The following is a 16,101-nucleotide window of genomic DNA, read 5'->3' on the forward strand; positions in this document are numbered from 1 at the left end:
AATAATCTATATATTTGATTGAAAATTTTATTTTTTTAAAACTCAATAAAAGTCCCCAAATATTGATCTCCTTTCACAGTGGATGAACTTTATTTATTTTCCAAAGTGAATCTCATTTAAGTGGCAATATTTTCACTTTATTTTGTAAAGAAAGGATTGTACTAGTGATAAGGGAATACTTTTTTCATTTCAAACTTTATTTTGTTTAAAGTTCTTAAAATTAATATTCCTTTCTTGAGAGATGGAAGATGTATTGCCCAAAATAATAGTAATGTAAGAACGACAAAATATTGAAAGTGAATTTTTGGGTTTGATGTAAAAAAAAATGATTATAATTAATATAATACAAAGTTTATATTTCACTTTATTTTATTTTATTTAGTATAAAATTTATTTTATGAATCATCGTTTAATATTTTTTATTTTATATTGACATTTTTCTTAATAATATTCAGATTCTTTTCTAAATTACTATTTTTGACAATGTGACAAAATGATCCTAAAAATGAAAGTAAATAAGTGGGTGACCAACGCATAATTTTAAATGCGCGGGTGACCACTTCATTTTTTTTACGAAATTGTCCATGTCGTAAAACGCAACCGGATGCCATGTGAAAAGTCCACAATCGAATTGTCGGTTGCGTCTTGCGATTGAATTGTGTCTCGCGAATGCGTCTCGCAATTGCCGGTTGCGTCCCACGAAGGCATCTCGAGAATGCCGGTTGCGTCTCGCGAATGCCGGTTTCTTCTCGTAACCGGAGATGCGTCTCGCGATTGTGGACTTTTCATATGGCATCCGGTTGCGTCTCGCGACAAGAACAATTTCGTCAAAAAAATATGAAGTGGTCACCAGCGCATTTAAAATTATGCGCTGGTCACCGACTCATTATAATGGGTCATTTCGTCAAATTTCCCGTAAAAAAAAAAAATTAATTCATGCCCATTTAGTTCATGGGTTAATTTGTTATTTTGTTAAGTTCAAGGGCTTATTCTTCATTATTGAGGAATATAATATTTCTTCTCAAATAGTCCAGAACTTTGAACATCTATCTCTATGCTTCTGGAAAAGGTACAACAAGAATATATAATTTATACTCAATTATTTATATTAAATTCAAATAATACCTAAATTTGGAAATATATAATGACAAAATAATAATAACAAGTAATGGTAATTAAAAATTAAATAAAAGAAAAGAACATTTATTCCTTAATTTATTTTGTAGAAGATATACAGTGAAGCCATCAAAGGTAGATTCTTCAACCAAATATCCAGTCCATAGCCACCAAAGGTAACCCAGCTGGGCAGCTACGTTTCATTCTTCCTTCCTTCACGTTGACCAAACCCTATTCAGAAGTAACAAGCTTTCTTCCCAATTTCAAAACTTTTCCAAGATCCAAACTCTCGTCTTTAACGTTATGTTACCCATCTAGAATTGCCTAGTTTCTAGCTAAATTGAATAATGGCATCTCCCTTTTCATGTCCGGCGAATTCGTTCATTTACAATTCAACCCTTTGCGCCTGCAACCCTGGTTACTTCATTGCAGCCGGCAACAACAACAAGACCTGCGAGCTATTTGCAAGCGATAGTCAAAGTCTGGTAGTTAATTCTGGAGTGGATTATTCAATTAACTTCCCAGAGACTATATTTTCATTCGATTCCATCAAGAAGTTCACACAGTCGCAGGCTGTTTTCCTCGAGGCTACTGCTGTTCTTCTTGTTTCTTGGCTATGCTTCTGCTTGTTCGTTCGGTTTAGAAAGCTTGACGATGGACGCTCGATCTGGTTCCGGATCCGGTGGTGGATTAGTCGGCTGGACATCAGTTTTTCTACACGTCATTGGCTGGTACCAACCCTTTTCTCAAATCACTCATTCATTCACATGAATTTTCATGACTAACTTTGGTGGTAATCGAATTTGCCTGAGAAATTCAATGTGAATGCTATTTATTGGATTATGATGTGACAAAATGGAGTTATGGCTTAGGTGAATTGACATGGTAGAAGACCAACTATTAAGAAACACTGTAAAATGACATTTTTTGCTATTTGTTGATGATGTTTTTTACCTCTGGAATAAAAACTGGCTAACTATAATTATACATAAGGGAATTATGCATAAGCTCAGTAAGCTTATGTATTAATTATCACTAATTTAACAAAGATTCAATTGTAATAAAGTCTCAAGAAAAATTCCCCTTATTTGCATGTGCTTTGGCAAAAAGGTAATTTGTCCAGACCTGGTAAAATCATATTAGGTATTCAGTTAATTGTAACTCTTCTCTATTGGGTAAAACTTCTATAGAAATAGTGTAGCTTGAGGTGCTACCTGTGTGATAGTGTAGCTATGTCTATCTTTCTTTATTTTTTTTCGAAAGGGATCATTTTTAATTGTCGATTGATGCAAAATATGAAATAAAAAACTAGACAATGATGAAATTACCTTTTTCTTCTTTCTAAACAATGATGGCATTGCCTTTTGTTACCTTTTCCGTGGCTTTGTTATCTTTTTTTTTATTCTTTTGTGATAATGGTTTGTGTAGGATGATCAGAAGATAGTTGTGAAGCGTAAAACAGAACTTGGTGGAGCTTTCTCTATAGCAAGTTGGATTGTTTTTCTCGGTTTATTTGCTGCGTAAGTACACATTCCGTTTGATAATGTTGCATCATTTTGTAACATAATACATATCTTTTCCATTTTAAAAGCAATCACATCCTTTGAGGATATTTAACAAAATATAATGATCTATTTGTTCTCTTTATTACAACTTTAACAGGTTGCTCTACCAAATCATATCAAAGAGAGCCATTGAAGTTCATACCATCAGAGCTTCAAATGCACCTGATCTAGCTGCTTTCCAAAACGACATAGAATTTAATATAATCACCATATCAAGCATGAGCTGTGCACATCTTCGTCAGTTGGGTATTTTAGTAATTGGGAACCCGGGATATATTGACTACAGAACCGCTCCACTAGTAACATTTGCTAATTATACATGCCAGAACACGACTAAAGGGCCAAAAATCAATCTCAAGTGCAGCAAGTGTCATATTCGGGATAGTGCCTACATTTCATGGCAATTTGTTGATCTTCCTAATGATCCTGCTATGGCAGTTGGATTCGAGTTCAACCTCACTGCAAATAGCCATGGGGTGAAAAAACATGTAAGCCTTGTCGGAGGCACACTTAGCAATGGGAGTAATGACGATAACATGCCAACAACTTTTAGGGGATCTGTGCCGAACATATTCAAATTTAATCTATTTCCCCGCATTTATCACAATCTACATAATCTTAAGCTCATCCAACCTCTGTTTCATGAGTTTGTTCCGGGTACATCATATAGTGAAATGAGTCAGCTTCAAGCTTCCCTACAAGTCTCTAGTGAAGGGCTGATAAATACTACATTGTACGTGAATTATCTGTCTGACTACATTGTGGAGATCGACAATCAGAATATTTTGGGCCCTGGTGAGTGAATGAATATTTTACCAATGCCCCCATTCATATAGTATTTCTGATTGATGATCTCATGTTATAGACCATATTGTATTAATTATGAACTCTTTATCCTTTTAGCTAGTATTTTCCTACCTAACAATTTGTTGAGTCTTATCAACAGTTTTCAAGGCATATAGTGAGTAGTCAACCTAGTTTCTTTTGAACTAGTGCTTTAGCTGCATTCATAAAAAAATATGTGCCTCCTTTAATCCTTATGACCTATTTCAAAATTCTTGGAATTGTCTATCTCATACCACTAGGATTGTGGAATACAAAAATGCAAAATTTCTGCGTGTCGGAGGGGTCAATTAGGAAAGTAAATATTGAAAAGGATAATTCTGAAACTCTTTCCTCTGATCCATTGTCGTTCACACCACTCAAGTTGAAATGGGTGTTCCACAAGCTGTTCACATTATCCAGTAGATAAAATTGTTCTTGAGAATATCAAGAAAATGTTGAAGAACAAGTTTTTCAATATGACAAAACAACATTAAGATCTACTTGAAAATCAAGTATTTACAAGAATCAGAATATAATATTGGAGCCGAAAATGACCGTGAAACGTTTTCACAAGCTATAAGTTCTGAGGAATCAAATTTATAGTATAATGCTATGAAAAAAGAGTTTAACTCTATGGCGTCTAATAGATTGTTGGATTTAGTTGAGTCTAGTGATGAATTTGTAGGAAAAGATGGTTTTGATCTACTTCTTTTTTTGCTTTAAAATTGTTGGGATTGTGAACTTTAAAGGACATTCTCTTCGCAACTTCAGATTCCACTTTCTGTAGCATTTTACAATTTCCCAAGTGTAATGAATTGATAGTAAAATTTATGGACTACTTAAACACTTGATCTTTAGCCTTCTTGAGAGACCCTAAACCCTACAATATAGCATATATATGTGTATGTGTTTGACATTCTAAATTATGCAATGTTATCTTTCTATTTACATTTAACTGGTTCTTTAAAAAGAAGTACTGCTTAAACTGTTTATGTAGAAATGCTGTTGAAGCTCATTTTTGCATGTACAAGTCATTTGATTGCATACAAACTTTTCAGTAATACCTATTCATGAAGAAATTACTGTTTGAGGATATTAGTTATGTTTAACTTTGTTATCTTGCAAGAGAAAAGTAACACATCATGTGGATATAGTTATCATTATACTTGGCATTCCTTAAACTAAGTCATAGTCTAGGTTTGACATCTATGCTGTCTTTCTTTTTCCTCTCCAAAAATGCAGTGAGCTTTCTCGCAGACCTTGGTGGCCTTTACTGCATTAGTATTGGCATTTTTTTCTACTTCTTGGTGCAAGTATGTTACTTCTCCCTATATCATTTAAAATTTAAATCATAATGTTGAATTGCTGCAACTTGTCGTGGATAATGTTTGAACATGCATAATATTATTTCTTGATTACTTATTATGTTCTTTTGTGGTTTTTATGTTTAAAGTTTTCTGTTAATTTGTGAAAGTTCATTCTTTTTATTTGTGAAAGCTGGGGCTAATATAATAAATGAAAGATAAAGTCACTTACAAAATAATAAAGTTTATTTATATGACTAAAAAAGAAAAAATTATAAGAAAAGCAACACCGAGCCATTGTCTCATACAGTGCTAGCTTAACCACTGCTAAGCAATTCTGTATAGATCCACTTCAATATATTGCAAAACATAGTCCTGAATATAATTTCCTTAAATTTGAAGGCATTTTGTTGTTTCATATGCCTTCTCACTTTATCAGTTTACAGTGTGAGTACAGGATCAAGAGGCTGCGTAATGAGGATAGCACTATGAGGAATATTAGAAGTCATCGAAGAGCTCAAGATAATTGGGATAAAGTACTTTTTTTCTTCTTCTATGAGAAAGCATCTTCTTGTCTAATCCTTTTCCTTCTTCAAGTTTCTGCAGCGCATTGGCTGTTACTTGTTTATGATCCTCTACTGATATTTATTTATATTCAAAATATAGTTGAGAAAATATGTGATGTTTACATGGGGTTGCAATGCATTGGAAGAGAAGTACAACAATGTCCAAGAAGGGCCATGTTGCACTGGCCTAATGGTTGGTGCGTTACATAAGAGAACCGGATCATCAGTTAAAAGGGGTCAGCTAATCAGAATGGATTCTATCAGATTTAACAAGAAAATCAACATGAAAAGTGAGAAGGTAATAGTTATGTCATCATGTGATAATCAACATGAATTACGCATCTTGCAATGATTTAACGATCTTCAATTTTTTTACAATCAAATTTCGCCTACAGGAAACTGCATCAACACAAAGTGCTCAAACATTGTCCAAGATTGAGATGCTGGTATGTTCTTTCTTTCTTTTTTTGTTGCTAAAAGTATGTTCTTTTTCATACAATTGAAATAAGAGATCAACATAGTGTCTCAGCAAGCATTTTGTCGCACTATCCTTCTCCATCTATCCAGCTTTAAGGATATGTTGGAAATGCCTGAAACTGATACAATAAGAATGGGACTTATTTTGTTTATAATGACACAATAAAATGAGACTTGAGGAGTTGTTGAATAAATACCATTCCTCACGTGTTCAAGACTTGGTATATTCATTGTTTGCATTATTAGGACATATATGTTAATACGAAACTTTAACATTTAAAAAAATAAATAAAAATGGGAACTGGAGGTATAAGTTTCTTTCTGAGTACATAATTTAGTGGAAAACTTTTCTTTCGAGGTTGGAATTCTTACTTTCTGACGTAAAAACATTTCCAGGATCTGGAAAACAATATGGTTGGAAATGTAAAGGATGATAAGAGGAGGCAACATCATCCTTCTCGGGAAATTGATAGCAATTCTCATTATCGAGGAACTAACAATTATTCTTTGCCTCCACCTCCTATATTAGGTAAAAGCTTTCATTCTCTACGATAATTTGGTCTATAATATATTTTGCAATAGGATAAGTGTCTTTACAAATTCTCTAAGAAATTCCACATTTAAATACTTGTCTTTTTGTCAGATATGAAGGATGGTTCTGAAATAAGTATGTCAGAGATTCATAAGAATTTCCAAAATCTATATGAATATAATGTCAAGCTAAGGGATGAGTTAGCTGCCGCTCATACTATGATTAGCGACTTCACATCCAAAGCCACATCTTCAACCACATAAACGCATCAAATAAAAAAAAAAACTTTGGATGCAGCTATGTTTGGTAATGTTTCAGGTTATCGTCATCTAGTTGGCACCTTGTATTTGGTACATACATAGAAGTTCTTCCCTGCTGTAATGAAAACAACAAGATAAGGATCTGGAAGTTTTGTAGTCAGATCACATATTTTGTGATTTAGAGCTGTATATGTTGTATATCATGTCGATGAGAAATGTGTATATAATTTTGCACATTAAATGTGGATGTAAACTGATGCTTTGGATTTCTTCTATTTTGCTTCTAATCTTTCAATTGACAATTGAGAAATGTTCATTATGTTATGATTTAGTTTTGGTTTCTTGACTGAATGTTGTACTTGTCCAGAATCTTTTGCTCTTTCAATATACTTATTTGTACATCATGTTACTATTTTTACCTCCAAAATGGTATAAATTACAATTGTCATATGAGAAATAATTTTCAATGTTTTTCTGAATTCTCTATTAATTGTCAAGACAAAATTTTATTTTTTAAAGAATTAATTATTATTAATTAAAATAATGAGTTACATCTTTTTTCTTTTTTTTTCAAAATAACATTATTAAAATCAAAACAACTTAATATTATTAATAGAATAGAACTAAAATTCTAATGAAAAAAATCGGATGAGAAGATATAATTATAAAATTTTAAAATGAAAAATCCAATCCATTTAAATAAAATATCACATTGAAAAATACACCGTACCAACTTAAATTTAAATGGTAAAAAAGAAACTAAAGACACTTAAAAACCTAATCTAAGTAAAAAACTAAAACTTTTTATAACTTAAAAGAAAAAAACTTTTGCAATAATGTCTAGGTAAGATTCTTTGATAATAAAAGATTTTGTCTAGGTAACAAATTTGTTATTTAGTGCTATTGTTTTATTGGCACATATTTAATAAGGATTGTCAAATATATATATATATATATATATATATATATATATATATATATATATATATAAATAAAGTTAATTCATAATTTTCAAAAATAATACAAAAAATATATATATATATAAAAATTAAAATCTAAAAAAGGAAAATTTAACAGTTTGTAAATTCACTAGAATTGACTAGGATAACTCAAATTACTACTATTTCTGAACGGGTGGTCACATATAATGATGACTAGTGTATAATTTCCCTGTTTTTAAAAGAAAGAATAATTTATTATTATTAAAGGAAAATAAAACGTGAGAAATTAGAAAATATCAAAGTCAAAATGGAGCACATTTGTCACTAAAACTCAAGCCCATCACGTCTAAAGAAACCACTTTACCATCTTTTTTTTTTTTTTTTCAAATATTAACTTTCTCTCTCTAAATTCCCAGTCTAGTTAAAAGTTAAAACCACGGGCGGTGGTGGTGGTGGTTATGGCCGACGAAACGGTGGCGCCACCCAACCAGGCGTCGGACCTGAAATTTCAACTCACAAAACTCGTTGATGTTATCACTGAAACCGCCGACTACAGTATCGACACCATCGATCATGCTATTCGAGTATTATCCTCTCTCAGGAATTCGAACCGCCAACCGGAGGATTCTCTTCTGCATTTCTCTGCAAATCCAGAACAAGATAGCCGACGCATTTTCTCCACCGAAGCTTCACCTTCTATCCCTGTCGTTTCCACCGCTGTTCCTGAAGTATTCCGCTGCCCAATTTCCGGCGAACTCATGATGGAACCTGTCGTTTTGGCCTCCGGACAGGTTGATTGTTTTCTTTTATGTATATTATATTAGAATGTCTCTCTCGGAAATTCTTTGATGATCGGAAACTGTATAATACGTGCTTAAATTGAGGTTTCATTTCTTCGATTAACTTACTTGTTTGTCTTATGACTTGAAATCGAAGTTATACTGTATATTTGAGTAATTTGCATGTAAAACCCTAGCAATCTGAAGCTGATTTTGATTTGAATTGCACAATACAAGGCTATAAAGTTATTCTACTTACTCATATATCACGAAGAAGGAAATGGAATCAATAGTATAGCTTGATGCTGAAGGAAGATATCATATAAATCATATTGCCTTTGCTTTATTCCTGACATAGTTCTTCTTATATCAAGTTATTTGAATCCTTTTCAGACTTATGACCGGCCATTTATTCAGAAGTGGCTGAAGCATGGAAAGAGAACGTGTCCTTTAACTCAAAAAATGCTCAACGATCCAAACCTTACCCCTAATCACTTGGTAAGAGAATTGATTTTGCAGTGGTGCAAGGAGAACGACATTGACCTCTCAAACACATCTCCTACTATTGATGATGAAGCAATAATGGGATCCCATCGAGCCCGTTTGGATTCACTCTTGCTCAGACTATCATCATCTTCTCTCCACGACAAGAAAGAAGCTGCGAAAGAGCTTCGATCTCTAACAAAACGGATGCCACAATTCCGTGCCTTATTTTGCGAGTCCCCCAATTCATTGTCAAAACTATTGAGTCCTATGTCTTCCTCTGATAGTGTGATCGCACATCTCGATCTTCGTGAGGATTTGATCACAACAATATTAAATATCTCAATTCACGAGGACAATAAGAAGCCGGTTGCAGAACATCCACTCGTCATTCCATTCCTCGTCGATTCGCTGTGTCTCGAAACAGATGGTACTAGGAGAAATGCTGCTGCAACTCTTTTTACGCTTTCAGCCTTGGATTCCAACAAGATTCTTATTGGGAAATCGGGTGCTATGAAACATTTACTCAACCTTTTAGACGAAAGAAATGAATTGGTTATGAAAGATGCTGCCTCAGCTATCTTTAATTTATGCCTATTATATGAGAATAAAGGAAGGGCAATACAAGAAGGGGCTGTTCATATTATATGGATGATAATCGAGGATGGTATTCTAGTTGACGAGCTTTTAGCAATTCTTGCAAGTCTTTCAACCCGAATGAAGGCAGTTAAGGAATTGATTGAGCTTGGTGTTGTTCCTCACTTGCTTAGAGTTATAAAAGAGACAACTAGCGAAGGAAACAAAGAGAACGCTATTGCAATAATATATGCGATTTGCTTAAAAGATAAATCAGTGATGTTGGCTATTAAGAAGGAAGAAAATGCTAATGGTTTGATATCAGGGCTTTTAACAAGTGGGACTTCAAGGGCTAAAAGGAAGGCACATGGGATCCTAGAGAGGCTTCTTTAAGGCAAATGCTTGTATAATCTAATCGTATATATTCTCGCCCACCATTTACAGATACGCTTTCTCTTCTTTCCTTGTTTTTCTTCTTAGAAAAGTAATGCATATACCACATGAGTTTATCTATATAGTTAAATGTTGTCCATACCCATTATATTGGAATTGTATATGAGGCTTTATGAGAAGAGGTAAATAGTAAATATTGAAACCAATGAAAGGTGCATTTTGTTGGGATTTATGGCTGGAGTATTATATATTATTAATCAGTATGATTGTTTGCTATAGAATCTTGTTTCCTTTTGAGGATTTGAACTTGTTCTGTTTTTTTCTCTCTGATTATTCTGGTTTATTTCCTTGCTTATGATAGTGACTGTAGTGTACATGGGCCCCCGACCAATATAGGACAGAATTATAATCTTGATTAGGTAGCTGCTGCTTTTAGTATAAAAAAAAAGGGTATGATTTAAGGGTATCAATTTATGGATTTGTCTGTGAGTAAGTAAGCCATCACTTATCAAGATGGGTCCTTCATTAAATAGATTAAGAATCTACTAAGTACTAAAATATTCTTTGTCTTCATTAAATAATCATTTTATACTAACCTTAATCTTTTTACTGAAATAACCCCTTTATTAAATTCAAAGAACCTAATTTTTCATAATCATATAATTATTGGAATAACCCCAGATCAAACAAGGCTCAACACATAGTACTTTCATTCCAATACCCACATAGAGACAAACCAATCATAATGATACCTACCCCATTAGGAACCGACTCCAAAAAATCCCTAGCAAATAAGAATATTTTCAATCTATTAAAAAGGTGATTTAGGTTCTATTTCATGAGTGAATGTTATTGCTATCATCGAGCTCTTTTGGCTATATGATTGTAACACAAATCTTTTATTAATCTACAATACCCAGGAATTTTTTATTTCTAAAATTAAGTTTTAAAAATTGATGATTGGACTATAGTGAGTTACAGATCTTATTCTAGGTATGTTAAGTAGATATTGTTCAAGATATTTTAAATCTGAATTTCATTTTCTTTGTTATCATTTAGAAGTCTCAATCACTCATTATAACATGAACTTTTGTTGGCTAGTCTTAACAAACATTGAATTAATTAAGGAGGTCACGTACACAGCGTCACTGTCTCCTTTAAATGTTAGAACTTACCCTCTAATTAAGCCTTATATCATTCATTCCCACTGGAATGTTGGTAATGTTCATTTTTAAAGTAAGCCAAACATCTCCCTTTTGTAATGCAGAGCAGCTTTACAAACACTTTGAGCAAAAACCCTTCTTCAATAATAACCTAATTGTTCATAGCTAACAATAATTTACACAACAAAATTATCACAACCCAGTTCAGATCCTCTTCTTCAAAGTGCATGTACTAACTAATCATATGTCTAAATCATCATCTGGGTCCTCGTCCGAATCTGGCATCTCATCATCTGAATCACGGAAATAGATTATCTCACCACCTTTTCCATTGTCATCATTTCCTTCCAATTTCTTAGGAAGTACAGACGACTTGTTCTCCGTCATTGTGTTCTCTATCAGAGATCTCCGGCCATCGTAGATGTCAATTGGTTTGCCATTTCCTATGTAAATAATGAAAAGACAAAACATAAATAACAAGTTAAACTGAAATTCAACATGGAAAGTTTATGGAAATTTACTTCACTTTCTTACCTTGGTGTTCAAATGGAAGTACCACTTTTGCCCTTTCCATCCTCTCTTTTTCTGACAGTTGCAAATTAAATTGTACCTGCCAAACAACGCGATGACAATTGGAAAAAGAAATAATAGTGGAAACACCTTTTATGTCATATATCCACGGACTTTATATGAGATCTTTGGAAAAGACATAATCATACACAATTTATGGGTGATATCTGGATCAGGATTCAGATTCAAAAGAAACAGGAAGTATTTTCAAATTACAAGAATTGCAATAGCATATGGATGTTAATGTCACATCTTAGGAAACATAACAAACCTTGGGAACTAGACTTTGAGCAGTAGTAATCCCACCATTGTCAACAGCAGTATCCATAAACTTGATGTCTGATTGTTCAATACAGAAATCTTCATTCTATAACACAAAGAACACAAAGAAATGATATCAGATGAGACAATGGAACTGGGAAATATGAATATCGACACAAAACAAGTTCCCAAACAAGGGATTCGGTTATGTAACTAAAATAGAGACTAAGGCAATAGCATGGAGATAAGCTGTATATGCACACATAGGCTTCATTTAAAAACACCCTTTTATCTCATTTTTAGGTTTTTACTTATTTCAGCCCAGATTCAGATACATCTAAATTGTATCTAGGTTACACCAGACCTTTCATACATAAGGCATCTGAATTTGTATCCAGAAATTTATTGGCAAATTATACAATCATAATTGGACAAGTGGAAAGAGAGATACCAGTACTCTAACTCTTCCAGTTCTGAGCTGCATCCGAACTAGAAGCCTCCCTCTGCAGTAATCTTCAGTATTACCTTGCAATCCATCCATTGTTGTTGAAACAGATTCAACAGAAGCCACCATAGAGGATAAATATTCAAGAACCGCACTGGCCTTGCTATCATGAAGATCTGAATGAACTAAACCAACTAGAGAAGAGACTTTGTCTGCAATACAAAGTATGATAAAGGAAAATTATAACTCAAACCATTTTTATACTTCATGCATGAAATTGTGTTTCATGTTAACACGCATAGTAAGTCATTTCTCAAGCACATAAAAACTCATTGTATAGACTGATTAAAAAATGTGCTGTGTCAATATATTTGGCATCCTATAAGGTAGTAGAAGGAAACTTGGCCACTATTCTTTTCCAATTTAAGAAGGGTAGATTTCAAATTTTCATACTTTAATTTGTACGAAGAATTATTACAAGAAAATAACTAATAGTAATACGTACCATGGCTCCGAAGATTAGATAAAAGGCTAGCAACTGAAGATGTCGGTGTATGTCTTAACATGTCTGATACCTAAAGTATTATACACAAGAAATCATCATAATGCATGCAATCAAACAAAACAGGTATGAGAAAACAAGGATGAAATCATTAGTCTAAATTGATAGTCAATTGAGGACACACATCCATACAATCACCATGTGCTTTTATTTCAGTCTTCCGAATGGCATAAATAAAGAATTGGTGTGGATATCTTATACAACCAAACAACACAACTATAGAACATTACTAAGGATTGTCATAGTCAAATTAGAAGATTTGGTTACACACTACTTCTTCCATGATTAATTCTCAATTTGGTGCCATATCCACAATAAGAGGTTTCCATCTATCACTCCTAGAAATTATGGGCATGATCCATATATCCAATATATACTTGATTGAATTTACCCATAAAATATAGTCCCTTCTAAATTTTCAGACAGGTCTCTTTTGTTTTGCAGTAGATGTTGTTTTGCACCTCTTTTAAGATAAGCCACAATTTCTTTGTGGACATCATGTCAGATAGAAGTTTGGCAACCAACTATTAGATGGAGCACAAGGTTGATATCGATGGTAGTATTCAGATAAAGATTCCAGTATCAGTTATATCTACTTGCCTTGTTTGATGTGAGTTATTTAAAGTTCAAATAATTCACTATCCAATCAACAATCTACTCATCATTCAAATCATCCACCAAAATGTCGCTTATTAAAAAATATCATTATATTTATATACCTTTAATGTCCTTTTACCCCCCAAAAAACTGATTTTCAATAACCGGCGTCACTTGGTTATTCTAATCACCCTAGATCAAACCAGGCATGATCATGCTCTAGTAAATAAGCTTCACAGTAGAGAAATACAAGTTTTTTTCTCAAAATTACAGAGTCAAAACATGAAGGATTACCGAGTCAATGGCAACCAAGAAACGCTCTTTTCCATTCCCAACCAATTCTGCAAACATAAGATCCATGCATACAAATTATTAACCCTTCCGAGCACATAAATTTCTATCAGAGAAACTTTGGCATTCAAAATCATTGGTCAAAAGAATTTTTCAAAACAAAGGAAAGACCAAAATTTGCTGAGCCAAAAATCAATATTCATCTGTAACTTCAGTGCTACCTTTCCCTAGCTCAGTAATTGAGCAAAACAAGTTGTTCGAGTCCCTCACACTCTTGCAGGGCCTCACCATCTTTGAAGCTTGTGAATATATATTTGAAACAACTCCAGATTCACCCAATCGTTCCTTCCAACCAAGAGGATCCGTGTAACAATCTAATATCCGGATGCTGCCTTAACATTTACATCCAAGAGTTCACATACATTTTGACACGAAAAATAATCACTTTAAAGAAATATTATTCTAACCGCGTATTCAGAGAGTCTCCATTTCCGCTTATTCTTTCAAATATATCCCTATACAAAGCTGGGATGCGAGAAAAGGCGACGATCACGAGACATCTGAAAGAAAAACAACATAATTTTAGAACTACTACTAATGAATGGAGATTATTAATTTGCAAAATTCTTGTTTAGTCAGAGAGGATGGATGAATTCAACTGAACTGCGCTTGTGATTTCCCCTCCAGTATGTTGTTAAAAAGTTGGGCAAGGATGTGATCGAGAAGCCGTGTTCCAAAAGGCGAGGTGATTGAATCCATTATCATGAGAGCTGGAGCATGTTCACCTTCGGATACTCCATCGCGAAGTCTTCTGCAGATGACTTTGGCCATACTTGTCTTGTGATAAAGAAGCGATCTGAAAATGTGATGTTTAATAAAAACCTATCTGGTATGCGGCTGTCCCGGACGTGACTTTCCTTAGGTGAGGACCGAGTCTTTAAGGTTGATACGTTCTACCGACTTCCGTGGTTCTGCCTTCTGCCGGAGATTCGGGAACTAGAGCCTGGATTCAGAAGATTAAGGAAGTAAGAAACGAAGATTCGAAGAAGACCGTCAAGAATGAACAAGACTAGATAGAAGAGGCGCGACTGAAAAAGAAAGAAAGAGGGATGGGCTACTGGGCCGTGGGTCTGTCTTGGGCTTTTTTAAAACTGAAGATAATTTTAATTATTTGAAAGTAAATATAATTTAACCTTTTATGGATTGAGCAACTATTTCTTCCATCTTAGTTAAATTATATTATTAATTTATTCTTATTAGGAATTGAATCATATAGTTAATTTACTCTTATTTTTATTAAATTAATATTTAGATGGTCATAAAAAGTTTTTTTTTCACTAGAATGTAAAAAAATTGATTGAAAATAATATTTTTGTTCCTTATCTTTTAAAGTGAAGAGAAATATTTTTTTTCACTAAAATATATTCTCAATTAAAAAGGCTTTTCAATAATATTTCAAAATTTAAATTTCACTTTCTTTATTGTGTAATTTTTAGAAGAAGAAAGAGTAATTATATAAAATATAATATAAAAAACGATAGTTATAAATAAAATATTTTTGAAAAGAAATGATAGAGAAATTGTGAATATAATAAAAATTAAAGAACTATAAAGAGAGAGTAGATAATTTATTTAAAAAAATATTTATTTCTTTTTTTTTTATTATGTGTTAAAATAGTAATGACATAATACATTGAGTGTAAAATATTTTTATTTGTTTAAAAGGGTTTATCTCAAAACAATGTATAATTTAAAGGTGAATTCAAGATATTCATACTTTAAAAGCTTATTTTAAAATTTGTTCATAATTGAAGGATCAATTTATGTATTAGCCCTAATAAAAACTTAAATTAACATCAAGATACTTTAAATCTTTTAAACTTAATTTTTTTACCGGGGAAATTTGATGGAATGATTCTAATAATTACCATTTTTTTTGGTAGATGACTAAGACCACATAAAGTTTAAAGTTTGTAAAAATAACTTTTTCGGCTTATCTAAAAACGAAAATAGTCCTTCGCGTCGCATGTATCGCATGACACGAATAAATGACCTGATAATGTTTACAAAAATGACCTTGCGTGACACAATAATATTTGCAAAAATGATCTCGCGTGATACAATAATGTTTGCAAAAATGATCTCACGTGACGCGATAATGTTTGTACAAATTACATCGCGAAAAAATTATTTTTGCAAACATTATCAGGTCATCCTTTCGCGTCACGTAATGCATGCGTCGTGTAACGCGAATGGGTATTTTCGTCTGAAATGATCATTTTACAAACTTTATCGGGACTGAATCATTTTCTAAAATGATGTCATTATTAAGGTCACTATGTCAAATTTCCCCATTTTGTTTCATAATCTTAAATTTATAATATTCAAGATAAAA

The 16,101-nt window shown here is 32.9% G+C and overlaps 3 protein-coding genes across 3 annotated transcripts; 2 read left to right on the forward strand and 1 right to left on the reverse strand.

The window, feature by feature from the left end:
• Nucleotides 1-1,252: 1,252 nt before the first annotated feature.
• Nucleotides 1,253-6,976, forward strand: LOC124931529. The gene is made up of 9 exons (XM_047472013.1): nucleotides 1,253-1,847; nucleotides 2,545-2,636; nucleotides 2,779-3,476; nucleotides 4,749-4,819; nucleotides 5,257-5,346; nucleotides 5,477-5,674; nucleotides 5,772-5,822; nucleotides 6,250-6,382; nucleotides 6,497-6,976. The coding sequence occupies exons 1-9, from the start codon at nucleotides 1,464-1,466 to the stop codon at nucleotides 6,646-6,648; spliced, it is 1,869 nt and encodes a 622-aa protein (XP_047327969.1). The 5' UTR covers nucleotides 1,253-1,463; the 3' UTR covers nucleotides 6,649-6,976.
• A 1,004-nt stretch (nucleotides 6,977-7,980) lies between these two features.
• LOC124931476 (U-box domain-containing protein 9-like) lies at nucleotides 7,981-10,117 on the forward strand. Its single transcript, XM_047471949.1, has 2 exons — nucleotides 7,981-8,377; nucleotides 8,759-10,117. The coding sequence occupies exons 1-2, from the start codon at nucleotides 8,045-8,047 to the stop codon at nucleotides 9,815-9,817; spliced, it is 1,392 nt and encodes a 463-aa protein (XP_047327905.1). The 5' UTR covers nucleotides 7,981-8,044; the 3' UTR covers nucleotides 9,818-10,117.
• A 910-nt stretch (nucleotides 10,118-11,027) lies between these two features.
• On the reverse strand, nucleotides 11,028-14,762 carry LOC124932673 (elongator complex protein 5). The gene is made up of 9 exons (XM_047473338.1): nucleotides 14,371-14,762; nucleotides 14,174-14,266; nucleotides 13,928-14,094; nucleotides 13,710-13,756; nucleotides 12,762-12,831; nucleotides 12,263-12,468; nucleotides 11,822-11,917; nucleotides 11,515-11,590; nucleotides 11,028-11,423 (listed from the first exon to the last, which is right to left on the reverse strand). The coding sequence occupies exons 1-9, from the start codon at nucleotides 14,535-14,537 to the stop codon at nucleotides 11,221-11,223; spliced, it is 1,125 nt and encodes a 374-aa protein (XP_047329294.1). The 5' UTR covers nucleotides 14,538-14,762; the 3' UTR covers nucleotides 11,028-11,220.
• Between the last annotated feature and the right edge of the window lie 1,339 nt (nucleotides 14,763-16,101).

Source organism: Impatiens glandulifera, chromosome 3, assembly GCF_907164915.1.
Source record: "Impatiens glandulifera chromosome 3, dImpGla2.1, whole genome shotgun sequence".
Taxonomy (NCBI): Eukaryota; Viridiplantae; Streptophyta; class Magnoliopsida; order Ericales; family Balsaminaceae; genus Impatiens; species Impatiens glandulifera.

Excerpts from the sequence above, each read along its gene's own strand:
- LOC124931529 (XM_047472013.1), top strand. The coding sequence starts at position 1,464 with ATGGCATCTCCCTTTTCATGTCCGGCGAATTCGTTCATTTACAATTCA. Across the intron at positions 3,477-4,748 it reads TCAGAATATTTTGGGCCCTG|TGAGCTTTCTCGCAGACCTT; the intron begins GTGAGTGAATGA and ends CCAAAAATGCAG. Across the intron at positions 5,675-5,771 it reads TCAACATGAAAAGTGAGAAG|GAAACTGCATCAACACAAAG; the intron begins GTAATAGTTATG and ends TTTCGCCTACAG.
- LOC124931476 (XM_047471949.1), top strand. The coding sequence starts at position 8,045 with ATGGCCGACGAAACGGTGGCGCCACCCAACCAGGCGTCGGACCTGAAA. Across the intron at positions 8,378-8,758 it reads TCGTTTTGGCCTCCGGACAG|ACTTATGACCGGCCATTTAT; the intron begins GTTGATTGTTTT and ends AATCCTTTTCAG.
- LOC124932673 (XM_047473338.1), bottom strand. The coding sequence starts at position 14,537 with ATGGCCAAAGTCATCTGCAGAAGACTTCGCGATGGAGTATCCGAAGGT. Across the intron at positions 13,757-13,927 it reads AATTACTGAGCTAGGGAAAG|AATTGGTTGGGAATGGAAAA; the intron begins GTAGCACTGAAG and ends TTATGTTTGCAG. Across the intron at positions 12,469-12,761 it reads ATCTAATCTTCGGAGCCATG|ACAAAGTCTCTTCTCTAGTT; the intron begins GTACGTATTACT and ends TTTGTATTGCAG.